Source organism: Eschrichtius robustus, chromosome 12 (assembly GCF_028021215.1).
Source record: "Eschrichtius robustus isolate mEscRob2 chromosome 12, mEscRob2.pri, whole genome shotgun sequence".
NCBI classification, from domain to species: Eukaryota; Metazoa; Chordata; class Mammalia; order Artiodactyla; family Eschrichtiidae; genus Eschrichtius; species Eschrichtius robustus.
The window spans coordinates 1,547,375-1,573,916 of NC_090835.1; the positions used below are offsets into that span (position 1 = coordinate 1,547,375).

At 60.3% G+C, this 26,542-nt stretch overlaps 1 protein-coding gene across 1 annotated transcript in view; it reads left to right on the plus strand.

The window, feature by feature from the left end:
- Nucleotides 1-26,542, plus strand: part of EEFSEC (eukaryotic elongation factor, selenocysteine-tRNA specific) — a 149,990-nt gene that overhangs the window by 100,482 nt on the left and 22,966 nt on the right. The window contains exon 5 of the mRNA XM_068558946.1: nt 20,669-21,325. Coding sequence (XP_068415047.1) covers nt 20,669-21,325 — 657 coding nt within the window. The remainder of the gene's footprint in view (nt 1-20,668; nt 21,326-26,542) is intronic.

The following is a 26,542-nucleotide window of genomic DNA, read 5'->3' on the forward strand; positions in this document are numbered from 1 at the left end:
CCAGAGACACGGATTTGCACAGCGCAGCGTGGGCAGGCGAGTCCTTGCAGGGAAGAGCCCAGGGGGCGGGTCCTAAGGCTGGGTCAGTCAGAGGAGGGGTGGGGCTGCGTGACGGAGAAACCTCGGGGCAGGAAGTCAAGGACCAAGACCCTCCTGGAGGAGAGGGGTCAGCACGTGGGGGACAGGGAGGGGGGGGGGGCTGCCGTTTGCTGAGAGCTTGCTGGGTCCGCCGCAGGTGACACACGTGCCCACTGAGCTGACCCTCGCTGAGGCACCTTCCCCAGTTTTCAGACGGGGAACAGGTACAAAAAAGAACCTCAGGACCAGGATCACACAACTAGTAAGTGGCAGAACCAGGATTCAGATCTGGATTTTTAGCTGTCAGAGACCGTTGGTTCTGTCCACAGATCCTCGTGATTTGGGATGTGGAGATGGAGATCACATATTTGAGGATCTGTGGCTGAGGCCGAGGAGCAAGGTCAGAGTCGCCTGAGGGTGCCCTTCCCGCCAGCCCAGCGCCGCCCCGGAGGGAGCAGAAACTCTTCCCAGAGGTGACGGCATGTGGCGCTGGGCCCCTCCCCTGTCCTGGCTCTGCTGGCCAGCGGGGCTTGGCCTGCGGGGAGGCTGGATACCACATTCTGGGATCTTATTCAAATGCCATCTTTTCCTACTTTAACATCCACTGACCCGTTTAAAATAGACGCATTTAGGGAAGGAAACTGAAAAGCAGCACAAAGGAGCAGTTGTTTTCCAACCACACACACCTTGTGCAGCTTAATGAAGTCGTAACGGGACCAAAGGCAGAGCTCGGTATCTGAGCTTTCCAGGAGGAGAAGCAGCTGTCACCATTATCATCTGGATGCCCTTTGGCCACGGTGTTTTCAGACCATCTGAGGCATAGTCGAGAACAGCCCTGTGGCGTGGTGTCTGACGAGCCTCTCGGCAAGGTTAGGAAACAAGGACCCACCGGAGTTGTGTATTTAAAGCCGGGGAGAAAGTCGCAGGATTTGCCGTGTTTTCTCTTCCTTCCCCTGGCAAGTAAGGGGCCGTGTAGAACCATTTCCTGCCTGCCCCTGGCTCTGAAGCCCCGGGCTGAGCTGGAGGCCTTGCACAGGGGTGCTGCTGCAGCTACCACGACCCCTGGGGCCGTGGCCTCCACCCTGCCCTGTGCTTTGCTCCCTGGGGGCTCAGATGGGGAGCCGGGGCCCCGAGGGCAGTGGGCCCACCGGGGTAGGAGTGCAGCGTCTTCCCACTGAGCACGCCCTTCCCTCCTGGTGTCTTTCGCGGAGGTTGCGGTACTCCACTCGTTCTGCTCCTTTTCCTGAAGATGTGCCATGGGTGGTGCCCCCTCTGCCTCGCCCTGTCCGCGCAGCAGTGCCCCTGACCTGGGCTGCCCGCGGCGCGGCAGGGGCCGGGGGAGGTCTCGTGAAAGCAACCCTCTTTGTGGACAAAAGCCCACTCAGTAAAGCTTTAAAATTTTTAAAGGCGTCTGGTAAGGAAACCAACTACACAACAATGTGAACTAACTGGAAACACACATGAACAAAGATTATTTATAACGCAGAAGATACCCCTCTAAGAAAACTTTAAAAATTAAAAATAGGATTCAGGGCTTCCCTGGTGGAGCAGTGGTTGAGAATCTGCCTGCCAATGCAGGGAACACGGGTTCGAGCCCTGGTCTGGGAAGATCCCACATGCCGCGGAGCGACTAAGCCCGTGAGCCACAACTACTAAGCCTGCGCGTCTGGAGCCTGTGCTCCGCAACGGGAGAGGCTGCGACGGTGAGAGGCCCGCGCACCGCGATGAAGAGTGGCCCCCGCTCGCCGCAACTAGAGAGAAAAGCCCTCGCACAGAAACGAAGACCCAACACAGCCATAAATAAATAAATAAATAAATAAATAAATAAATTTAAAAAAAAAAATAGGATTCAGATCAAAATCGCATAAGAGGATGGTGATGTGTTTTAGAAAAGGATTAACTATGCAATTCCTTTTAATTGCATGGTTCCTTCATTCACTGAAAATGTAGTTTTTTACAGGAATTTGGTCTCTGCAGTTTTCAAAAGCGGGCAGCATTTGGCACGTGGGGAGTACGATGGGTTCTCCCTCTGTGGTGCCCAGGGTTCCCTCTCTGGGCACCCCCAGGCTTGTTGCAGCCCCTTTCCTGCAGAGCGGGAGTCTGGAGGGTAGTCAGCGGGGAGTGAGCTTGGGAAAAGGCTGGGAACCGGGGCTCCTTCGGGGAGGGTGGTAGTTTAGCTCAGAGCCGTGTTCCCATGACCTTCAGGACATATGGCCTCAGGTGTGCGGCTGGCAGCCCCTGGGGGGTCGGGGGGTCCAGCAGCCCCCTCCCCCAGCTTGGGCAGCTCTCTTCCTGTGTGACCTTGGTGGGTGTCCCCTGCTGGGCCTCCCTCCCCTGGGACAGGGTTCTGAGAAGGCACTGGTCCCAGCCCTCGAGGGCAGCTGCTCTTCTGTGTCGGGTGCTCTTTCCATCCCCAGCCGTTGGAGACACTCTTTGAAATCCTTCAAAATCCAGCTGGGCCATGCGTCCTGGGGGCCGGAGCCCGGCGAGGTCCAGGTTAGAGCCAGTTGTCCTGCTTGGCTCTGCTTCTTGCCCAGAGGCCCCTGGCCGCTCCGTCCTGGAGCCCCAGCCCCCAGCACGGTGCCCGGGTCGCCATCGCACTCGTGCGTGGCCGTCGGCCCCCAAGGGGAGCACAGCAGGTGCAGAGAGCTTCCACCTCGGATGGTCGGTCCTGGCGGTCAGGAGGCCTGTGTCGGGGAGATTCTGAGACGGAACTTTCAAAAGAGGGAAGGAAGCCCGCTCCCCAGCAGGTATGGGACTAAGCATTTTCTGCCCATCTTTCCTTCTGATTTAACCCCAGGCAGCCCTGTACAGTGGTGCCGTTATAACGCCTTTCCCTCTGGGAGGACAGAACCGAAGTGCGGAGGAGTGAGTCTTAACGCTGAGCTGCAGTGGGCTCGGCCGGGCAGGGCCCTGGCGGCGCGCCTTCTCGGGCCAGGCTCTGTTCTCTGGGGTTTGGCCCTATCCACCTGCCAGCCTCGGCCACACGCAAAGACGGGGGAGGGGGTCCTGCCGCCCGCGTGTCCCCAGGCTGCCCGGGACAGGGAAGCCTTTGTTTGGCTGAGCACCCGCCAGGAGAATGCCGGTGTTAGGAGCGGGTCGGCCCGCTCCCTCCAAAGAAGGACGGGACGTCCTTGCTTGTTGAAAACTGGAATGTCGGCTAATGAGGAGCAGTTGAGAGACGGCTGGGCCACCATCCCTGGGGCAGAGCTCACTGCGGTCCCCACTTCTCCTCAAGGTGCAGCCGTGGCCGGGCGGGAGGCTGCGGCTCCCAGCCTTCTGGTCACAGGACGCAGCAAGAGCTCTGGGCCAAGGGGGCAGGGCGGGCGGGTTCTCTTCCCCTTCCTTCTCTTCTCTCCTAACCATTTAGCTGGAAAGAACACTCAGAGACAGTTTTCCTGCTCACCATGTTTGCTAGGGAATTCGAACCCCTTCTGCAAAGAGGGAGCTCCCCGGGAAGGTGGCCTGGTTTGGGGTGAGCATTAGTTTGGACGGGGGTGGCTCTTGGTTGAAATCGGGCTCGGTCAAGTCACGTGGCCTCGTGGGTCTCGTCCCCTTGTCTGTGCATCACTTCCCCGTCACGGCGTTGCTACAGGACGACCGAACTGATTAGGGACCTGGTGCGTCGTAGATTCTGGGTAAAATGCTACCGCCTCCCAGCTGTGGGACTTGGGGTGGGTACTTACATGAATGGGACTCGTTTTCCTCAGCTGGAAAGTGGGGTGATGGTGGCAGCCGCCCCGCGCTGTGGGGATGCGCGGGTGCCTGTGGGGCGCTCTGCACAGAGCGGGAGGTGGTCCCTGCTCCCTGCTTGTCGGTGCGTCCCTGCCGTTACCTGCGCCCTGTGCCGGGGCCTGCCGGTCGGGACAGCGCTTACACTCGCTGCCATCCTGGGGGTGGACGCTCATCCTGAATACATCCAGGAAACGGGCCCGTGCTCGGGGTCGCGGGGCTGGCAGGTCATAGGGAGCAGAGCCGGGCCACGGGCCAAGCTCAGGCTGCTGCAGCCTCTGCTCTGTGTGTGCAGAGGACGGGACGTGCTCCCGAGGGCAGAGGGGCCGCGGGCCTCCCTTGACAGAGGTCCTCCTTGGCCCGAGGTCCCTGCGGTGCTGCGGGCGGGAGGGCGCGGCTCCATCTCTGGAAGCTGTGCGCTCACCTGGGGCTGCAGTGCCACCCCAGGCAGCCAGTGCCTCCAGCCGGAGGCCCAGCCCTCTCCTGCACCACCCGGGCCTCGGGATTGGAGGCCCTGACTTGGACATAACTTCTCTGGAATCTTTTCTTCTTCTCTGTTTGATGACATCTTTTTTTCTGATTATAAAAGCAGTGTATACCTAGTGGGAAAAATACAGAAAAGTATAAAGGGAAAAATTGACCATAATTCTGTCAATCACTTTTATATGAATTCCCTTTAATTCACTTAATTATATGCTATATATTTGTATGTAGTGGGGAATCACTCTATTTAATTTTTACTTAATATCACGTCACTATTTCTGATGCATTTAGCACCGCTGTTTCACAGATATGTCCTCATATCTTTGACAGTGCGTGGTTAGTTGCTCTTCCGTTGTTTCGTAACATTATTTTTACGTTAAATGTTTTCTTTCTTAAATTTTTCTCAAGTAATTTCAATTATGCAAGTGATCCATGAAGTCCACCTTTACCGTAGCACCTCACGCGTTGCCAGGAAGGGCACAGCCCTTTCTGATCACCCTCAACTCTAGCTTCTGTCACAGGGGTATTGCCGCTTGTTTGAGGATCTGTTCTTTGAAGAACGATATTTACTTATTGCTTTATTCAATTATAATAGAAGTGCATACTTGTGAAAAATTAACACACTGTCACCTAAAGCTGAAAGTTGAAGCTCCCTAAAATTCTGCTCTCCAGAAAGATCCAGCGTTAAGAGCACGTGCACATCCTTTTTGACGTACACACGCACGTGCTCGGGGATAAAAGCACGGTGGGTTCCCTGATGGACCTGTTTGCTGTGTCAGTGTTTCCTCTCGGTGTGCAGTGGTTCTGGTCCACAGGAGGGAGGCGCCACACTACCTGCCGTCCCCTGGGCCTGACTCTTGGACTGTCCCACGTTTCTGGCCGTGGGGAGGTTGCTGCACGGCTTCTCCCTGAGCGCCTTTTTAGGGCTGTTTCCAGCTTTCTGGACGGCTGTTGACATGGCCGGTTGTCCTGTGTGCGGTGTCACGTGGTCCTGGAGGTCAGGGGGTTGAGGGACGTGGGGGATGAGGAGCGAGCCCTGGGCCTGCGCGGAGCCTGGGTGCAGAGGAGCAGGGCGGGGAGCCGGGGCTGGGCCCGGTGCCGCCAGCCTCCGTGAACCGGCCGGCCCTCCCTCGGCGCTCTCGGTGCCATCATTTTCCCTCCGTGACACTCGACAGCGGGGAGTTGGGCCGTTTGTTTCATCTCTTCTTAAGAAAAAGTTAAATTTATAATCCCAGCCCCGACCTTCCTTGTAACTCATGTGCTCATCCTGTTAACTGGTTTAATATATGGCACCACTATTTCATTAAACAACATCCAGGAATAATTAGTTCAGCAACGATGCCTAAGAACAAAAGCCCTTGATTTAGTTTAACTTTATAAGTTGCTCTCTTTTGATGTGTAGGGACACATCTGGGGTCTTAAAGAAAGCAGAAAGAAAAATAGAAGACGTCTAGTCAGGCTGGGGGTTAGGGTTTTCCGAGCGCAGCAAGTAACCCTTTGGTCCCAGGCCCCACCGGCACCGCTCAAGCCCTGCACACACGGCCTGGGGTCCTCGGGCTCCCGGCCTGGTGGCCCGTGCTTTCCCTCCGCCCAGGCTTCCCCAAGTCTAGACCCTCCTTCTGTTCTTTCATTCCCTCCACAGGCTCCGAGCAGCGGGGCCTGCTGTGTGCCGCCGCGTCTCAGGCGCTCTGGGCGCAGTGGGTGAGCAGGGCCACGGCTGGGTCCGTCTTGCCCTGGGTCTTTTCTCCCATCAGCCTTTCCTCCACCCAGGCTGCCCCAGGGGCCTTGCTGACGGCGCGGTCGGCACATCTCGCCGCCGTGGCAGCATCTCACGGCCCCTCCTGCCGGCAGGGGGAGGCTCCAGCCCTGGCCCGACCTCCGGGCCCTGCACCGCCGGCTCCGGCCTCGGCCGCAGTCCCTGGTGCTCACAGGCTCCTCCCCGCCGCCCCCCCAACCCCCCGCCCTGCGTGCGTCCTCCTGGGCCTCCGGGCCTTTGCCCCTCTCCTGCCTGAGCTGCTCTCGCCTCCTCGAGGCCCCGCACAAACGTCGCCTCCCGTCTGGGTTCCCGCCCCAGCCGAGTCCCTGCCAAGTGGGAGCCGTGGCTGCTTCCTCAAGCCCCCGGCCTCCTCGCCTCCCTGCGATAGCCTTTGCCACCTGGTGCACAGGAAGGGGCCGACTGTCCGGCGGCTGGAAGCTCTGGGGTGGGGGTGGAGGTTGTGTGCCACGCATCCTGGTCTCCTCAGACCCGGCAGAGTGCAGGGCACGCGGGAGGGTCTGGCCTGGCGCGCCGTCCTGGCCCAGCCCCGTCTGCGTGAGTCTGAGCGCCTCAGGCTTGTCGGCCGCGCGGGGCCGTGTGAGCCAAGGGCCGCTGGGAGGCCTTGTCTGAGGCCGATCATAGTGGGTGCTCCAGCAGTGGTAGCGCTGTCCTTGCAAAGGGGTTTGGGACCAAATTCACACAGATTTTGTTCCAGCTGGTTTTTTAGAGCCTCGAGGGCAGATTAAGTGACTCTCTATCTCTGGCTTTCGGTTTCTAGGGAACCGGGTTTGTGACAGGCAGACAGGTGCCCACGTTTGCAGGCCGCCAGCAGGGTCCCTGAGCCACCTGTCACAGCACCCTTCATCCCCGCTGTCCACTCCGTCTCCTGCTCCCCTTGCCCTGTCACCGCTTCTACCAGCAAGACCCCCTGGCCTCCCCGCAGGCAGCTAGTAAGCCCAGCTGGACGGCTGCAGCACCAGGATTGCCCCAAGTGGGAGTCGCTCCCACTCTGCAGGTCTGTGTCGCCCCTTGGCTGGCATCACTGCCCCGTCAAGCCATCCTGGTCCTTGCCTGTGGAGCTGCAGACCCATCCCACGTCCCACCCTGCAGGCACCTTGCCTACCCGGCTCCTGATTCTCGCATGGGCCTGGGAGGGAGGCAGTATTTATCCCCACTTTCCAGGTGAAGATGCTGAGGCCCAGAGAGGTGAAGTGACACGCCCCAGCTCCCAGTCCTGGCCAGGGTCTGAGCCTGGGTCTGTCCGCTCCTGGAGCTCCTGCTCTGTTGGCTGCTCGGAAACTCCTCAGCCATCCAGAAGAGAGGCCTCTGGGTATTGGCACACCTTTCCCACCTGGAAGCATGCTTCCGTCTTCAGTGCCGTTCGTACTGCCGCCCCGTGTGTTTCCCAGGGTCCTGACCGCCCCGCGACCCCTCGCCCCATTTTCTCTTGCTCCTGACCCTCCAGGCAGAAGTACTAGGCCAACGGGAAGGAGCAGCTCCCCCGCCTGGCTCCCTCACCGGGGACAGCGGGCTTCAGGGGGCTCTCCTGTAATCTCTCTATCCACACAGCCCTCATTTTAATTTGCAAAATTGAACCCAGATCGGGAGCAGTAAAGCCAGAGGACGGTAAATATTCATGCCTCAGTGAGCGAGGGTGGCTCCATTACCGTCGCGAGATTGGGAGAATTACCTTGAGGATTATGTATATTCATGGGCCGATTTTTATTTGCGATATAACATGACTCACGTTGGCCTGTGTGTTACCCGTTCTACCCCAAACAGACTTTGCACGAAGCTTATGCCCTTAAGCTTCTGAAAGTCATCTCAAGTGGATTGCCCTCTGCTTCTGCTTCCTAGGAGACCGGTAGGAATAATAATCACTGCAGCACCCAACCAGGGCCTGTGCGTGCATTCTTCTCTTTCCGCTTTACAAGACGCGGTGTTATTCTTGTGTCCAGGATACAGATGAGGAGACTGGACCTGCAGGTCACACCCTGTTCTGCTCGCACGGCGGTCTTCCCCCCCGGGCTGCAGGACCAGGTCTTGCCTGTGCCGTGTGCCCAAGCTGAGAAGGTGCTCAGAGGCGACCGCCAAGGGAGGCCTGTGGACGGGGGCCTGCTCTGCGGGGCGTTCAGCTCTGCCGCCGCGGCGGCTCAGGCAGCACCCGCGGTGCCTGGCGGCCCGGATCGGGCACAGATGGATCTGACCGAGGCGTGTCTGGCTGCTGCAGCCACGGGGCTGCTGTTTCTGTGCCAGGCGGCTCAGCTCACAGGAGCCGGGCCTCAGAGCTCAGCAGGGTCAGCAAGCTGCTGCCCGCAGGCTGTTTTTATACATAAAGCTTTATGTCCACAGCTGCTTTCATGCTACGACAGCGAAGTTGAATAGTTGCGACAGAGGCTGTAGGGCCTGCAGAGCCTGAAGTAGTTGCTGTCTGGCCTTTTACAGAAAAGTTTGCAACCCCTGGTCCATCAGCTTTGGGGAAGCTGGGCCTTCAAGCCTTTTCTCATGCCGGGCACTGGCTGGGTGCCCACACGTCTCATAATTTCATTGTCACGGTAACCCCGATGGAGCCAGGATGCACATCTCCTTTCTGTTGATGATGAAATAGTAACAGTAATCGTGTTGATCACTAATCTTTATTGAACAGTTTCTAGCTTTTTGATGCCATGCAAACTGTTCCACACAGATTACCCAGCGTAATCCTCGCAACTGCCTGGTGAGGCAGGGGCGTTTTCCGTTTGAGGAAAGAGAGAGGTTAAGCCCCTTGCCCAAGGTTGCAGGATAACTCGAGGGATTTGAACCGGGAAGTCTGACGCCAGGACCTGCTTCGTAACCGCTGCGCCACACAGAGGCGCGCCCCCTTGCCCTCAGTCACACGTTCGTTCAGCGGTTTTTACCACCGAGGATGTACCAGGTCCCTTCCCCTGGGGGCAGGATACAAAGAATCAGAGCTGTGTGTTCTCAGAGAGGCCTGGCCCAGAGCTCCCCCGGCAGGGTCTGCATCCCGGCTGCACCACTGCTGAGCTGGGTGACCTTGGGCCCCAGTCAGGTCCCCTGGACAGCGCGGGTCACAGTAGGACGGACCCTCAGGGGCTTTGCGGGGATTGAGCTGGCTGATGTACGTGAGCCTGTTGGAACACTGCCCGGGGTGTACAGTAGGTGCTCCCTGCACGTCAGCAGTGGGGGGCGGGGGCGGGGAGGTGATGATGGTGACGGTGGCGGAGTAGGCACAAGAGGCCCTGGGAACCTGGGCAGTCTTGGAAGGCGGCCCAGGGCAGTGGAGCCTCAGCGGGCAGAGCAGTGGGGGTCCTGAGGACACAAAGAGGAGGCCGCTCGTCACTTGCACGGGGCAGGTCCCCAGTCGCCTGAATGGCTCGGCTTGGTGGATGGCCCCGTTGGTTAGCGCGTTAGAGTGTCTGCAGACCACAAGCTCTTGAGGCAGAGCGCAGTGGCCAAGCTACGGGGCAGAGACTGGAGTGGACCTCAACGGTCAGTTTGGAGCCGGGGCAGGCGGTGCTGGGCTGCGGGGACGGAGGGGGGCTTGGGTCTGGAGCTGGCAGAGTGGGGCTTGGACCCCGCTTCCGCCCTGCCTCCACCTCCGCCTGTGCTGCTTCTCTTGTCCATTGCTTGTCCACAGCTGTCCTTACAGCTGTCGCCTTGACGGGAAGCTCCATCTGACTCTCCACCCACGCTGGGGCCGCTGATTTCCTTGACTTTTTCGCGTTCAAAGTTCTTGCTTACGTGTTTAAAGTAATTTTCATTAATCTCAACTACAACTCCTGGACTTTTCAGATAGTATTAGTATTGACACCTCAGCCTACTTTCTGGGCCAGAGCTTATAAATTCATCACAGCTTTTGGGGAAGAGCTCCTCTCAGCCCAACACAGCAGGTAGATATGTTGGTTGCCTACACGCTGGAATAATTCACATTTGAGAAATCTCTCCAGATTTCCAGGAAGACATTTGTCAGCCCCGAGCTTTGCCTGTACCTTTGGAAAGATCCCCTGGGTGTGGAAGCCAAATCTGCTGGCCGAAGCCGAGCCTCCTTTGAGTCCCTCTGGTCGCCTGGCTCCTCGGGAGCTCTCCCCTGCAGGGTGGCTTCTCAAGGGCCAAGCTCAGCAGAGCTGAAGGGCCTTCTCTGTGCCGCAGCCGAGCCCGTCTGATTTGCTGGCTCTGGCTGGGGATTTTAGAGCCTGGCCTGGGTGTGGGAAGCAGGTGTGAGTGCCCTTGACCTTTGTTACCTACCTGCAGCGCTGGAACCAGCGCACCTGCTAGATGCAGTCTTCTGCGGCAGGGGTTCAGGGTGAATGCCACCACGTGCCAGGGGCCGGCAGCCCAGGGCCAGCAGGTCAGTTTCCTGCAGTGTCAGTTTTCGAAAGGGCAGTTAATTCCAAACCTTATTTTTATTTTAAAACAAACATGGATCTATTATGGTGTAGAACGCGAAAACTTCCATGAATCTTATAACTTGGGACGTGGAAGAAATTCTGTGTTCCCGGCAGGCGGCATCCTGCACCTGCTCTCCTCTGCCATCAGGAAAGGCAGGAGCACTTCCTGATGTCTTTCGGGACAGCTGGGCTCCGGGGCCAGTGGAAAATGCAGGTTTCCTGTAGGTCTTCGGGCTCCTTCCTGCACTGTGATACCGGGAGCTTTCCCTGAAGGAAAGCCCAGGGAAGGGGGAGAGGGACCCAGAAGGAGAAGTTGCTCTTTCATTTCTGATACTCTCCTGGTCTCATTTGCATGGCATTGTCCTTAAACCCAGTTCAGATGTCACCTCCTCTCCTGGCCCCCTGAGCCCTCTCTCACGGCGTAACAGCTGTCCTAAGTGGCACTTAACATCTGCCCCACATGCTCCCAGGGTCAAGCGTAAGGCCTGCCTCGGAGCAGGTGCTACAAGAATGTGTTGAGTTAAACCCAGTTGAGGGAATGGGGGTGATGACTTTGAAAACGGGCCTTGAAGAATGCCCACATGCGAGGTGACCAGGAAGGCACGTGGCCTGGCGCACTTGCGTGAGCAGAGGGTGGCGGGTGCCGGGCCCGGGCGAGCGCTGGGAGAGCCCCTTGCTGACGCGGGAGGAGGCTGGGCCGGGCGCCAGAGGGGCTGACGCCGGACCCCTGGAGCGCCCTGGGCTGAAGACCGGCGGCGTCTGGCCCGGGCTCTGTACGAGGCGGGTGGCCCGGCAGGAACACGGGGAAGGGGCGCTCTTGGGGAATCTGAGCGAGAGGTGAGGCCCAGTGGATGGGAAGACGCTCTGGGACGGGCTGCGAGCGCTTGAGGGACGAGGATGGAGCCAGGGGCGGAGCTTGGGCCGCCACGCCCCCTGAGGACCTGCGCTCCCAGGACCTCTGCAGATGTGGACACAGGCCGCTTACATTGCCACAACATCTGGGCCAGGGGTATGAGCCGCTTCACTGGTGACAACACTGAGGCTCGGAAACACTGCGGAACTCACCCCAAGCTCAGAGCGCGAGCAGAGGCGGTGCCCACCCAGGAGCGGGGCCCGGGGGGCGCGGCGGGGACGGGCTGAGGAGCCCGGCCCTTGGGACCGTGGGCCCCTTCTGTCCACCTGGGATCCAGGCCGCCCGGTTGGTTCTCCGAGGCCCAGGTGTGGTCGCGTTTGCTGCTCTGGCCACAGCTTCTCCGGGCTCAGCCCCGGGACAGAGCTGGCCCCCTTGGCTCACCTCCCAAGGATTCCTTACCCCCCAAAAAGCCCAAGGATGTCGTTAAAAACAATTAAAGCCCCAGTCGTATGGAAAACAGAAGAATCAGACATTGGTGTAATTCAATTTCAAGTTTTATGGGATGACAGATGCGTGGAGGGTGGCTGGGAGGAGGAACGTAAAGCCTCCTGGCAGCCCCTGGTCACTTTTACGGGTTTTCATTGTCGCAGGGCTGGGTGATTAATAGCCAGGGTTAGTTTGTGAGGTCGCGGTGGAGGGGTGGGGCCTTCGCTGGGCCTAGCGGTGGAAACTGAATCCCTCCCCTTCCTCCCCGGGTGCCCACCACGTGGCAGGCACCGAGAGGGGGGCCGGCGGTGAGCAGCGTGACCCAGCCTGCCCACGGGCCGCCGTCCGCCGGGCGCGGGAGCCCCCCAGCAGGGAGCCAGACGCGCAGGCGCGTGGTGGGGACGACGACGAGGCCGTGAGGAGCACTGTCGGGGCTCCGGGACCCTGGGCAGGGCCCTGGGCTGGTGCGGGGCGGGGCTGGGCCCAGGGGTCACTGACCACTGGGAACGGGAGCCTGGCCGGGCGCTTGGGGCAGGGTGGGCCTCCCGGAGAAGACAGACACGCAGGCAGGCAGAGCCCCACTCCATCTCTGACCCTGGAGCTCGGTCTCTGGGTCCCCAGGCTTCTGAAGACCCTCCTCCTTTTCTTAGGGGGTGTTTCTCATTTCTATGCAGGGACCCCGGAGAGGAAGGTCTCCTCGGCTCTCCTCCTCCCCAGGGAGCAGTTGGCTTTAGTTGAGGCCCCAGTGGGATGTTTGCATGGAACAGAGCCCACCTCCGAGCAGCCAGCACCGTCCCCCAAGACAAGGCCGGGCGGGAGGAGAGTGGCCCGTGCTGCCAGGGCCCAGTTCCTGGCACTGGTGCCCAGGGGGCAGTGGGCCCAGGAGCAGAGCCAGGACAGAGAGGGGCCCGGCCTGACCTCCTGCGGTGTGTCACCCTCCCTGGGAGCACGCCCTGGAGGCTGCTGGGCCTGGCAGGGTCGCCGTGGGGAGGAGCTTTCGCCACTTTGCCTTGGGGTGAAGTGGCGGCAGCAGGGACCCCGAGGAGCTGCCGTCCTAGTGATCTGACAGCTGGGCAGCAGTTAAAGAGCCTGCAGTACCGGTGCCGGTGCCGTGTGAGAGGAGGCCTCTCCCAGCACTGCTGGAAGGGTGTGAGCTGGCAGTTGGGAAGACCTAGTGAAACTGAAGCTGTGCTCCCCACCCCACAGCCTTCTGTCCCGATACCTGCTCAGGGACGCTCTGTGTGCGTGTGTGGGCTGACGCTACAGGAATGGCCGCCGTAGCATCGTCCGCAGCGGCCCACGTGTCCATCAGTAAGGGCGCAGATAAACAAAAGGTGGCAGCTTCATGTAAAGAAGTACTATGCAGCAGTCAGAAAGAATAACCTGGATAGACTGTACGAATAGATAGATCAGTGTCTGTGTAAATATACAGATGAATATACAGAGATAGATCTATGTACAGATATGTCTCCCAATATGAATAGATGCCAAAACCACAATACAGAGGAAGAAAACAAGTGTTTGAATTAAACAGTAATAGGGCACCATTGTATAAAATAGCAATCGGTACTATCCAGGGTGCACACGTGGCTGTAGATGTATAACAGTGGGACACATGAGGACTTCATGAAGGTGATTGCCCCAGGGGAGGTGAGGCCAGGGACGGGACTGGGGCCTTCAACTGGACATCAAGACAAAGTGCAAGTGACAGACTCATAGAGGTCAATTCCAGTGGTGGGAACACAGGTAGTTACTACATCACTTGGCTCCCTGTACCTTTCTGAATGGTTGTCATTTCTCTAAAAAACTAAGCGGGTGGGAACTGAGTCCCCAGGGCCCATCTGCTCCCCACTCCTGCAGCCTCCGCAGCTCACGCCGCTTCCTCCCCAGGCAGCATCCCGAGTTTGGCTTTTTTGTGCAAGATGCAATTAACGCATTAAGCGGGGGAAGTCTTATCTGTGCCCGGCCCAGCTCAAAGAAGAGGGAGGAATAAGAGCGGCCAAATTGAAGCCTTATTGAACCAAATTGGTTAGGTCTGATGGAGCCAAACCTAGACGGGTCTTTAAAAGCTTATTTCATTTTTCCCTCCGGTCTGAACCTCTTTGAATTGAAGTAACTGATCCTGGTGTAAGCTTATTAGTGTCAACCTTGTGTGTTTCTTTTCCTCTCCAATTTACATTTTATTAAGTAATGATGAAGTTGCAAGGCCTCGACCCTCGCCTTTGGCACAGCCAGGAGCTTCCAGGCTCATTAATGGAACGAAAACGGATAATGGGGTCCAATCTCATTACAGCCAGTACCATTATTACAGAAATCTCTGCACATCAGAAAGACTGCTAAGCCCCCTTCTTTCCAGCGTCTGTTGGTGCTGGAGGATGTCAGGGCGCCCCAGACCTGCTGTTCCTTTGCAAGAGGCTGCAATGGTGTTGGCCCATCCATTTTTACCCTACAGAAGGAACGCCGCCAGAGAGCTCGCTCGTGGGGTGAAGTGTACCGTGCGCTCCATGGTGGGGTCGATGCATGTGATACGGTGTAAGAATAGGGGCTTTCGGGATGGGCAGATCCGGATGCGGTGGGCGCGTGCCTTACCCTCTGGGCCTCAGTTCCCTGGTCTGTAAAATGCGGTCACTGTTCCCACCTGGACAGTTGTTGGGCGAACGGTAAGGGCCAGCTCATCTCTTGGTGAGCATTCAGCAGGTGTGTCCCTCCTCTGCCTCTGTGCCAGCCGATGGTGAAATCGTGAGGTCTCCGTCCCGTGGCTGGGTGCCCGTTCTTGCACACACGCTGCTCTGGAGAGCAGAGATGAATGCCTGGTGAACCCCACCTCGGGTCACTTCTAGGCCGGTGTTCATCCTGCCGAGTGCTCCAGATGCAGGAAACCACAGTGCAGACGCTCAGAAGACGCGCTTCAGGCCCGGGGGCAGGTGGGGCATTTGTTTGCTCTCCCACCTGGTCAGTCACAGACCTCCACGGAGGGCCTGTCCTGTGCTGGGGCCCTGCCACCCAGAGACAGACGCCAAGGGTGGCCGGAGGGGGCAGAGCAGCTGAGAAGTCAGGTCTGAAACTGTCCACTGCACCTGGCCAGGGCAGGAGAGAGGGGCTGGGCGCCCTGCCTCTGCCCTCCCGGCTCTAGAGGCGGCCCCGACTCCCCGGCTCCTTCCCCGGAGCCGCCTTTCTGGGTTCGCGCGCCGGGGGTGGGGCATCCACCCCGCGGCCCCTGGCTCTGCCCAGCTCTGCGGGGTGGTGCGCGTTCTGCTCTGCTCAGCTGCTGGTGGGGGGGGGGGGGGTTGTCGGGAGACAGGCGGGATGTCAGGCCTGCCCCGCGTTTCCAGCGCTTATTGTCCCAAGTCTCAGCCTGTTTGCTTTGTGACCTTGGAGACATCGAAAACCTCTTTCTTCATCCATAAAATTGAATGTAAAAATATTGACCTGCCTCGTTGGGTTTTTATGACGAATAACCGACCCAGATGATGGTAAAACTTCTTTGTTAATCAGAAAGGGCTAAAGTGCTTAGCAAGCATGAACTTGAGTTTGAAAAATTGTTTGCTTGCTTGATGTATTCCTTCTTCCCTCCTCCTTGGGCCCATCCTCCCTCCCCAGAAGTGCGTGGTGCCAGGGAGACGGGAAGAGGCCCTGCAGGCAGCCAGCCCTCTTGGGAGCTGAGCTCAGGGGGGCCGGCCTGCTGATCCCAAGCAGAGGGCCGTCCTGTCCCACTCGACGGCATCCCTCCCCCCCAGCCACCCGCCTTCTCTGTTGTCACTGTTGTCACTGTTGGTGAGCCTCAGCCCTGCTTCTCCCCTGCTTGGACGGCGCCTCACCCTCGGGGTGGTCTGAAACCTCTAACTGCCCATCCAGCCTCAGGGCCAGTCTTGCCCCCCACGCAGGTGTGCAGCTCCACGGGCCTTTGAGGATGTGTAGGTCCCAGGCCAGGACTGGAACTCCCTGGGGCAGGGGCGGTGCTGCACCCGTTGACACCACACGTGTGTGGTGAGGTCTCCTACCTGTCAGGCGCTGTGCTGGGCACTAGAGATGTGAATGGGAAAAACAAGATAAAAACAAAGCCCCTGCCTCGTGGAGGCCACATCCCATGCGGGAGAGAGAGTCAGTGAGCAGATACGTAATATGTCGGGGGTGGACAGCAGTGTGAAGAAAAGGAAACAAGCAAAAGAAGGCAGAGGAATGAGGGCGGTGGTCCTGTCTCTTACTGGGTTGCAGGGTTGGGGGGGGTCAAGGATGGATAAACATTTGAGCAGAGACAGGAAGGAAATGAGGGAATGAGAAATGTGGCTCTCTGGGGGAAAAGCATCCTGGTCAGAGGCCCTGGCAAGTGCAAAGGCCCTGGGGTAGGAGCCTGGCGTGTCTGCGGAGCAGGAAGGGTCGTGTGACTGACGTGACGTGGGTGGAGGTGGAGCAGTCGTAGCAAATAAAACCGGAGCAACAGCAGGGGCCGACTGTGAGGCCCAGTCAGAGTGCGGACGTGAACTTTTACAAAGCGAGCTGGAAGGCAGGGAGGGCGCAGGGCACGACGACCCTCACAGTCAGGGGGGCCGGCTGTGGTGGGGGGGGCGGCAGGCGCAGCGGAGGGGCCTGGCTGCTGGGCCTGCGTGGGAGGTAAAGCCTCCTGGGTCTCCTGATGACGGGCGCGGCGACGAGGGTCACGCAGGATCGGGGAACACGGAAGTGGCGCTTCCGAGGAGGACGGGGCTGCAGGGCAGTCCAGGAGGAACTTGGCGCGTGTCTCCCCCGCGCAGCCTGCCCTCCCCTCGTGTGTCTCCCGACGCCTCCTGCCCTCTGAGCTCTCGGCTGCCCTCAGGCTGGACGCTGGACATGCCCGTTACCCCCGCCTCCGCCGCCCATCCTGCTGCTGCAGAAAGAACCCGAGTATCCTCCTTGCTGGCTTCCCGCCTTCCTTTCCTGTTCCCTGCCCCCCCCCCGCCCCTGCGCCACGCAGCCAAGTGACCTTGCGAAGTGACCACTGGAGTGCGTCCTCTCTCTGCTCAGCCCCAGGCCACCGCCACCGGGACGTCTGTTGTCCTTCTCATGGTGCAGGCGCTGGCCCCACTCCCCTGGCCACCTCTTTTCCTGCCCGCCTTGGGGCCTCGGGCCCGCTCTGCTCTTCCCCTGCCTGGAGCCCCTGCGGGTGGTCCCTTCTCCTCCATCTGGTCTCAGCTTCAGTGCCACCTCCTCAGGGAAGCCCTCCCTGACCACCCAGGAGTCATTAGGTCCCCAGGTAGTTCCCCTCACAGCACCTCCCCGTGGTCTTAGGATTCTGCCTTTATTAGCTGATGGTTTAATTAACGTCCCCCCACCTGCAAGCGGTCAGCTCCATAAGATCAAAACTGTGTCCGCCGCCCCTGGGCCGTTCCAGGGCCTGGGCCGGAGCTTGAGGGAAACTGGGTGACACGTGGTGCGTGGGCGTGTGGATGGCGCCTCGGCCCCTCCACATGGGTCTTAGTGAGGGTTTGGTGAGTGAGTTGAGCAGGAGCATCTCTCAGACTTTCCCAGAAAATGACAGGAAAGCCTGGTTAACCCTTCAGCTGGTGAAACTGTCCACATCTCCTTGTCAGTGTCCTCGGTGGCGTCTTGTGTTCCTGATGTGGATCTGGGGGAGCGTGGCGGCCGATGGCGTGGTGCCCCGCTGCCCGTCCCCGTCTTGATCTGTTTCACAATTTCCTGTCTGGGCCCTAAAATCTCGATTTGCACAGTTATTTGTCTTGCTGCTCTTCATGGCGCCCTCTTAGGGCATCTTCGTTATTTCAGTCCTAAGAACGTGAGCTCCGTGGGGAAGAGAACATGCTTTGAATAGCGCCTGCTTGACCCTGGTCCTGGGGGGCCGGGGGGACCATCGGGTGGCACAAGGCCCTGGCCACCCTCAGGGGAGGCTCGTGAACACGCGGGCCCCGCTCAGGCCCCTGCGGGTCTGGACTCCGAGCTCGTGCTCTGCCAGCCGTGCTCTCGCCATGAGGGGCGCTCTCTTCTCCCTCCCGAGGGGCTGCCGTGGGCCGGCTCTGTCAGCAGCCCTCCGTGCCGGGCGCTGGGGGTGCAGCAACAGGTGCTGCCCTGTCTTCAGGGTCTAGGAGGGGAGACAGACACATTTGATGGGCAGAAGTGAGGAAGTCAGACAGTGCCGAGCGGTGGAGAAGGCGTGTGTCCACTGGGTGGACGTGCACAGGTGCTCAGTTTACCTGGCGGAGGCAAGCGCTCCCTCGCCTGTGACCCAGCAGCTCTTGTCCAGGCCTGGGTCCTGCAGCCCTGTCCCCACACCTGCACCCACAGCACTCCTGCATAGGAGGGGACCCGTCACACCACACCCAGCAGAAAACTGGAGACGACCCAGGGGCTCGTGGATGGGAGACTGGACGGGGGGGCCTGTGTGCACCGTGAGATGCACGGCGTCACGACCGGTAAGCTGCAGGTGCGGGCAACACGGGCACCAACTCCAAGTTCAGAGTCTCACCAAACAAAGCAAGTTATCGATTAGGCACATGTACTACGCATGTGGTAAGTCTCTACACAATTATAGACACATATCAATAAAAAGAAAAGGCATGTTACACGCCATATTCAAGAGAGCAGTTCCCTCCGGCTGGGGGGCAGGCAGGAGAGCTGGCTGGGGGAGGAGCACGTGGGGAGACAGACGTTGATGGTAACGTTTTGGTTCATATTGTAATTTAAGTCAGTAAATGCACGGAGGCAGGGACTGACAGAGCTGTCAGCCAGCAGTGACCACAGAGAAAGTCAGGTTCAGAGTCAGCCGAGGAGAACAACCAGCTCTGTCCGGAGTGGGCAGGGAGGAGGTGCCCTGGGAGCCGGGGTTTAGGGACGGATGGGAATTTGCCAGGTGGAGGTAGTCCCAGGGAGAGGAGCCTCAGGGGCAAAGCTCAGAGGTGTGTCCGCGGGGAAAATGTCGAGCCTCCAGGGGCCAGGGCTTAAGCGTTGCCAAGCGCTGTCGAGTGGGCCATGGGGTGGGAGGTTCCAGGGAAGGCCGCTCGCACTCGCGGGGGAGCCAGGCCAGCAGGAGTCCTGGTGGGGCAGCAGAGGGGGTGCCCTGGGTGGGGGCACTGATCCCCCGTGGAATTTCAGTTCATCAGAGGGTCTTCGTCATCACGACAGTTCCACCCACAAGGTTTGAAAGTCACGCTGTAAGAAGTGGGAACCCTTGTAGAGGCTGGTGCCGAGGAATTACTTCATCAGACGTGTTAGGGAGCTGGCCCGGAGGGGCTCCGGGGTTGAGGGCCAGGGGACAGCTCCCGGCTTGGGGGAGGAGGCATGGCTGGGTCCTCCCTCGCTGGGCAGACGCTTAGTGTAAGATAATACTCTCCGGTTGCTCTGAGGTGCATTCCTGAAAACCTTAGTTTCCCGTTGCCCTTACAGACCATTTCAGAGATGTTTTATGTTTCTCTTTGATTGATCTTGGCTGTGGCTTTTGACACTGTGCTTCTCACTTTCTCTGCCCCCTGACCTCCTGGTTAGGTCGTTAATGGTCTTTAAACAAACACTTGAGTATCAGGCTCTCCAGGAAAGGACGGGGCTTCTGCGGCTCATGTCAGCATGGCACCCCCTTTATGGGGAGAAAACGAGGGTTCCGCACACCCGACTTCGTAGACGGGGTGCTCGCGACCTGAAGGTCAGAGTTGTCTTTGGGGTGATGATTTTTGATGGCGGGTTTTCTGAAATCGATTTCACGTTTCTCTGCTGCGCTAACCAGAGGTCCCAGCACAGATTTGATCTTATCACTGCGCCGTGGATCTTGGTGTAGACGTTTGTTCATTTTGTGAACGTTTGTTGGGGCCTTTTCTGTGTCTGTTCCTGATTTAGCCACCGTGGGCGCAGAAATGTGCTGGTGTGTTGGTCGGTGTGACGGTTTGGAAACAGGTCGGGGCGCTCCTTTGCCATCGCTCCTGGTGACGTCCGGCCGGCTCCCCCCACTGCAGGCCCTCCCCCCAGCCCCGCCTTTGCACCTGCGGGTCCCCCCATTTAGAGTGGACTTTCTCTGGCCTCCGCACAGCTGGTTCTTACCATGGGGTCTCGGCTCAGACATGGCCTCCGCAGAGATCTCCCTGACCTCTGACGGCAAACAGCCCGACTCTCCCCACCCCCGGGCCGCCTCCAGCGTCACCCTGTGTTGTTTCCTCTGGAGCGTCTCATAAACGGTATACAAATTATGGTGGTATTAGTTACATGTATCTATACACAAAAATGTTATGTATCAGTTTTATTTATATTAATATAAATTTTGTTAATATTAATATATTTGTAATGTTGTTGCTGTTTCTGGACGCTAAGCTCTTTGAAAACATAGCTGGCTCGGTCCCCACTCCCGGAACAGTGCCTGGCACACAGCAGCCCCAGGGGACCGTGTGTCTGGTGAATGAAGAGCCACTCTGCCCTGGAGAAGCCCGCCGGCTGGCAGCGGGCAGGTCCAGAGCGGGCAGTGACAGCACAGCAGGCGGTGTGGGTCAGGAGGGGCTGGGGCAGCACTGAGGCGAGACAGCAAGTCCTGCCCACGGGGGTCTGGGCAGACTTTCCAGAGCAGGGGTGTTTGTCCTGGGCTTTCCAGGCAGCCGGGCATGGCTTGGCAGGCGTGGGGCTGGCAGGGAAGCAAACCTAAACAGAGGGCTGGGGCAGAAAGCGTGGGATGGGGCCTGGGGGTGGAGCAGGAGGAGAGGGGACCCCGGTGGTGCTGGATGGGCTGCGGTAACCGCTGCCTGCGTCCCGGGCTGGGTGCCCTGTGAGCCTGGCGCCGCGTCTGCAGGGTGGAGCCTGCCCCGTGCAAGGGGCATGTGACCGGGTGCCGGTGAGTGTTGGTGGCGCCGGGATGGGGGCTTCTCCAGCTGGAGACCCCCAGCCTTGGGGCTCGGCCTCAGAGCTCCCTCTCTTGCTCCCGACCAGGTGGTGAGGAAGGTGAAGTCCATGCAGATGTTCCACACACCCGTCACGTCTGCTGTGCAGGGGGACCGGCTGGGCATCTGTGTCACCCAGTTCGACCCCAAGCTGCTGGAGCGTGGCCTGGTGTGCGCCCCCGAGTCCCTGCACACGGTCCATGCAGCCCTCGTCTCCGTGGAGAAGATCCCGTATTTCCGGGGATCCCTGCAGACCAAGGCCAAGTTCCACATCACCGTGGGCCACGAGACGGTCATGGGCCGGGTGATGTTCTTCAGCCCCGCCCCCGACAGCTTTGACCATGAGCCCGTGCTGGACTCCTTCGACTTCTCCCAGGAGTACCTCTTCCAGGAGCAGTACCTGTGCCCGGGCTCGGTGCCGGCCGAGACGGACCGTGGTGAGGCCGACAGCAGGGTGGGTCAGGCCTCCGAAGGCCGCTGCCCCCGGCAGCAGTGGGCCCTCGTGGAGTTCGAGAAGCCCGTCACCTGCCCGCGGCTGTGCCTGGTGATTGGCTCCAGGCTGGACGCGGACATCCACGCCAACACATGCCGGCTGGCCTTCCACGGCGTCCTGCTCCACGGGCTGGAAGATAAGAACTACGCCGAGAGCGCCCTGCCCACGCTGCGAGTGTACAAGCTGAAGCACAAGCACGGCATCGTGGAGCGGGTGAGCAGCCTTCCCCCTCCCTCCTGCCCACCGCCCTGCCTGGCCTGACAGCCAGGAAGGCCTTGGAGACCTGGCTCCAGCGCCTGTGGTCTCCAGACGGGGAGCCCGGCGGGAGTGGCCTGCGTCCTCTCACTCCGCCAGTTAGAGCCAGGCTGACACGCAGGCGGGGCCCGTGAACCCGCCTGGCCCGCCTGGTCAGTGCAGGTGGTTCCTTGGGCGCCCCCCGACCGCCATCATCTGTGCCTGCAGCCCTGCATGGCAGCCCATGCCTACCGGGCCACAGGTGAATGGGTGGACAAACACGCAGGCCTCACTGGCCCTGTGGCGTATGCTCGTGGGGGTCAGGGATGGCAGTGGGTGGTCCTGGGACTCGACCGCGTTCCGCTGACTCGGAGCAGCAGTGCCGAGGCCCCAGTGTCAGGGAACTCAGGTTCGTGTGGGGTCTGCCCTGAGGCTCGCAGCAGGCCCTGTGGTTCTGACCCTCAGGCAGCAGAGGAGAGTCACCCCTCCTGGTCCAGGCCTGGGTCAGCGCGGGCGCCGGGTGACAGGAGGAGGTGTCCAGGGCCTGACGTGGGTGTGCCGGGGTTTCCATCACTCACGCCCTCTGGTCTCGCCCCCTCCCCCGGGCCCCCCGGATCCTCCCTGGCTGCTCAGGCCCTGCGCCCCTTCCTCTGCAGCCCCGTGGGGAGATGAGAAGACGCCCTTCCTTACCCACTCGCAGGTCCAGATGCAGGATCCTCAGCTCCGTGGGCTTGGGCATAGCCCTGCGGCCCAGCCAGCGCAGCCGGGGCTCCTGTGTTGCCTCGTGCACACCCTGGAGCTGGTGCACACGGCTGCGCTCCGCTAAGTTGCTTACTCTGTGGGCCCCTGTTTCCTCATTTGTAAAAATCACGTGGACGGGGGACTTCCCTGGTGGCGCAGTGGTTAAGAATCCGCCTGCCAATGGAGGGAACACGGGTTCGAGCCCTGGTCTGGGAAGATCCCACACGCCGCGGAGCGACTAAGCCCGCGAGCCACAGCTACTGAACCCACGTGCCGCAACTACTGAGCCCGTGAGCCACAACTGCTGAAGCCCGTGCGCCTAGAGCCCGTGCTCCGCAACAAGAGAAGCCACCGCAATGAGAAGCCCACGCACCGCAACGAAGAGTAGCCCCCGCTCGCTGCAACTAGAGAAAGCCTGTGCGCAGCAACAAAGACCCAACACAAACAAAAATCAATCAATCAGTCAATCACATGGATGGAGGTGGGCAAATGAGGGCTCAGCGCCCGGGACAGTAAATGCCCTGTACCGCCCCACGCCTCCGACTGCTGCCACAGCCCGGGCCCGGCCGCCCCACCCACCCCCCGGCCCCGGCAGCTTGCGTAGTTCCACCCACATCACTAGAAAACGAAGGTGTTGCACCAGCTCCCACTCACTCACCTCTCCAGGCCGCCCGGATGAAGACAGCACCGCACCCTCGCGTGCACGGTGGGCCCAAGGCGTGGCGGGCACAGGCAGGCCGGCGGGCTGGGCGGGGGCTGCCAGGGGACCCGGGCGGGGGGGAGCAGAGGACCGGGCACGGCAGGTCTCCCGCCGAGGCCACGGGGACCCAGCGTGCACGGGCTCCAGGCCCGCTGGACGGGCCCCTGCAGACCAGGCGTCGGGTGAGTCTCTTCCCCTCAGTTTCCTTGCTGGAAAAATGGGGGCCGTGCTCCCCACCTCTCAGGGCGGTAGAAGGAGGGGAGACCACTGTGTGTGAAGTGCCAGCGCAGAGCGCCGGGCTCGGTGCTGATCACCTGGACTTCCCTCACGGCGCGGCGGCCCGGGCTACCGGATGGCTGCACCTTTCTCTCCCCCGTGGTGGGGTCAGGCCGGGCGTGCCGGCCACCCTGGGCCTGGCATCCACTGGCGCCGGACAGGGAAGGCCTGAGGGCATGGCCAGAGGAGCCTGTGGCCTCTGCCCAACCCAGGGTAAACACGCAGACGCCACCAGGAGCGCTGGCCGGCTTTGAAGTCTGAAGCGGCCCTGCCTGCCGGCTCCCAGCTCTCCCCGCTCCACTGCTGATGGCTTGTTAGACGTGCCCGGGGCACCGGGTGCGGGCCGGCCTGCGACTGCCTCTGGTCAGCGCGGGTTCCTCGCCGTCCGGCAGGCTAGGCCCCCAACTCCTGGAGGAAGCAATGCTGTGGTCCAGCCAGCCGCTCGGCCAGCTCTGCTGCCCCTTGCCCCCCACTCCGCTCCCAGGCTGCTCGAGGAACAGAGGTTCTTCCTGCAGCAGAGGCCGAGCGGGCCCTGCCCTGGGGAAATCCGATGGCTGCCCAAGTGTGCTGGCCCAAACCCAGGCCTCTCTCCTGCCGTCCAAACAGCGTCTGATAGCCAAGACTCTCCCTCAGCTGCCGAAATGTGTATTGGCCCCCCTTTGAAAATTGCCCTTTTTGTTGCTGTATAGATGCAGGGTCAAGGCAGCTGGACACGGTGGAAAGAGCTGGCTCTGGATCCGATGCACTGAGCAGGTGCTGCTGCCTCGGCCCAGCCGTGGACCAGTCACACCCCTCCCCCACCCCCGGAGCCCATCGCCTCTTTAACGGAGTTGGTGGGGCGTTGACGCGACCACGCATGCGAGGGCGTGGTGTGAAGTGTGAGCCCGGCACGCAGTGAGTGCCCGGCAAAGAGTTAGCCTCCCTTTTTCTCCTGGAGAGCGCAGCTGCCTTTGGGGACGGTGCCTTTGTACCTCCTCGTCAGCACCGGCAGGGGCTTTGCCCGCGTTGGTGCCTGGTGACGGGAACAGAAAGAGGGAGGGAGGCTCCGTGCGTCGGGGTCGTGGGCCGCCGGGCTCGTCACTGCCAGGCCGGGTGCCTGCTCGGTGCTGGGCAGGCCCAGTTTTGAGGAAGGCGGCCTAGTCGGCCTGGGAGCGGGCGTGGCCTGGTCCCCCTCGGGTGATGCCCAGAGCCTGGCCGCCCGAGGCCTCCCCGCCTGGGCCTCTGGAACTCGCTTGCCCAAATGAAACAACTTGAAGGCTAACGTCCGTTCCGGGGTTTGCACCAGGGGATTACAAGGGGTTGATCGTTGCCCGCCCAGTGTACTTGGGCATCAGACACGCCTCGCCCTGCGCTGAGGGGGGAAAACGTGCAGTCCTGGCAACTGGTTTCTGCGGCCAAAAAGGATGGATGAGGCCGGGCATCGTCGTCCAGGGACCTGGGAGTTGTCGTTCCCGGTGACTCCGAGGGCCCATTCGTGGCAGAGGTCTCCCCCGGCTCCCGTCCTCCAAGGGTTGGATAACTCGCTCTCAGGGTTCTGGGTGGGCTGGAGGAGCCCCCGCCGCAGGTAGTGCTTCCGTCATTCTCCCAGCTTCATGTTCTGCTCATCGAGGTTCTGGCCTCTGGGCAGGTGTCCTGCTACCGGGTCTCCGGTGTTCTTGCCAGCACCAACACCCCTCATCCTAGCAACAGCCTTTTCCAGAGGAAGGAACCGAGGTTCAGGGAAGCCCCATGCCCCAGATTGCAGAGCTGGAGGAGGCAGATCAGGGCCCCAGCCTAGCCAGCCCTCTCTGCTCAGGGCTCCGCTTCACAGCCAGCTGCCCCTGTCTCCTTGCTGCCACTTCTCCAATTTGAATTAGAATAGTCGCTTCAGAACTTGGGCAATTCCCAAGCCTCATCACGGCAGCCAGCCCTGAGAGAGACACACACGTGTAATGACATAATTACGTGCGCCGCCAGCCAAGTCCCCACTCAGAGGCCGGGGACAGAGGGGACCCGCCTGGCGTGGAGGTGAGGGCCCGGGCTCTGTGAGCGGCAGTGACTGCACTTGGGGAACTCGGCCTCCAGCCACCAAAGGCCAAGAGACGAAGCGGAGAGTTCACGCAGACACTGCAAGTCCCCCTCGGAGCTATGGCTGTAACTGTGGCGGCTCAGCACCGCTCCCGGGGACCTGCCGCCCGCAGATTCCACGCGCGTTGCCTGTGGCTCCTCGTCACAGGGGTGGGTTCAGAAGGAAAGCCTCCGTCTAGTCTCAGAAGGTCTTTCCTTGTTGGATGTGCTGGTGTGTCTGATCTCTGAGGTCTCTGCTTTGGCTGGAAGAGTCATCTGGAGAAGAGCTCAACCATCAGGGGCGCGCACGTTCCAGAGACGGAGGGGCTGAGCTTCACCGTTTCCCGCAGCCCAGGACAGGTGCCGCCTCTGGTCTTCCTGCAGCACTGCAGAGGCCTCCCGCAGACAGGCCTCCCCTCTGACCAGCGTCATTAAATGAGGGCTCCTGCAGCAGCCGTTTGCTGAGCCCCTCTCACGGCCCCACCCCCTGTAACTACTGGAGGGGTGTGTTCTGGGGGCGCAGAAATGTGCACCTGCCGCCAGTCCGGAACACTCCTGCGGGCACATTGCAAAGGCCTGGCCGGCTGGGGTTTGAGTTTCCACGGTGCCCCTGGCTCTGGCATTCGCGACCCTCTCAGATCTCGTCCCTGAGCTCAGCTCTGACCTCTGCAAAGTGGCCGTGGAAATCCCTTGCAGACAAGGGCTCTGCGAGGGCTCAGTGGGACACACTGGTGCCTCAGTCCGCACAGGCTGGGGTCTCCGAGGGGCTGGGGGTCGGGGGTCTCCGCGGGCTCTCCTCCCAGCGACAGGCAGCCTCGGCAGCCAGGCTGACCTCGGCACCAGCCTCTGGCTGTGGGGAACACGGAATGGCTGGTCCGGAACCATCGGGTCGGTTCCGCCGAAGTCCTGGCACCTGCTGGACCAGGCGGGGCTGCTGGCGAGGCTGGGACAGAGTTCCACGTGCAGGCCGTCCTGGCGGGGGGTACAGATGGGGGTCCTGCGAAAGCGACGGGGCCACCCTTCGCCATTTGGGGCTGGTGACGTCTGCTCGCCTCGACTCCCCTGTCCTGAGGTCGGAGGAGCTGCCTCCATTCAGTTCACCCTGCAGCCTTGCTGGATGCCCTGCAACGGCAGCGGGGACACCCGCAGACGGTGCCGTGCGGAGGGCAGAGCCGGGTCCGGCCCGCGAGGGGAGCCCTGTGAGTCTGGAGGACAAGGAGGAGTTCTCGTGTGGGAACGAGACTGCGAATTACAAAGGGCTGTGCAAGTGGGAATGATTATTCTTATCGTTGCCTGTATCCGATTCATCCATCACTGGGGAGAGGAGGAATGCACATACCTTTTATCTAGCGCTATGAATCAAACAGAATAGGATATGTTTTTCCAAAAGGTTTTTAGGGTAAACGGGACAGTTTCTGCTTTTCAAAACAATC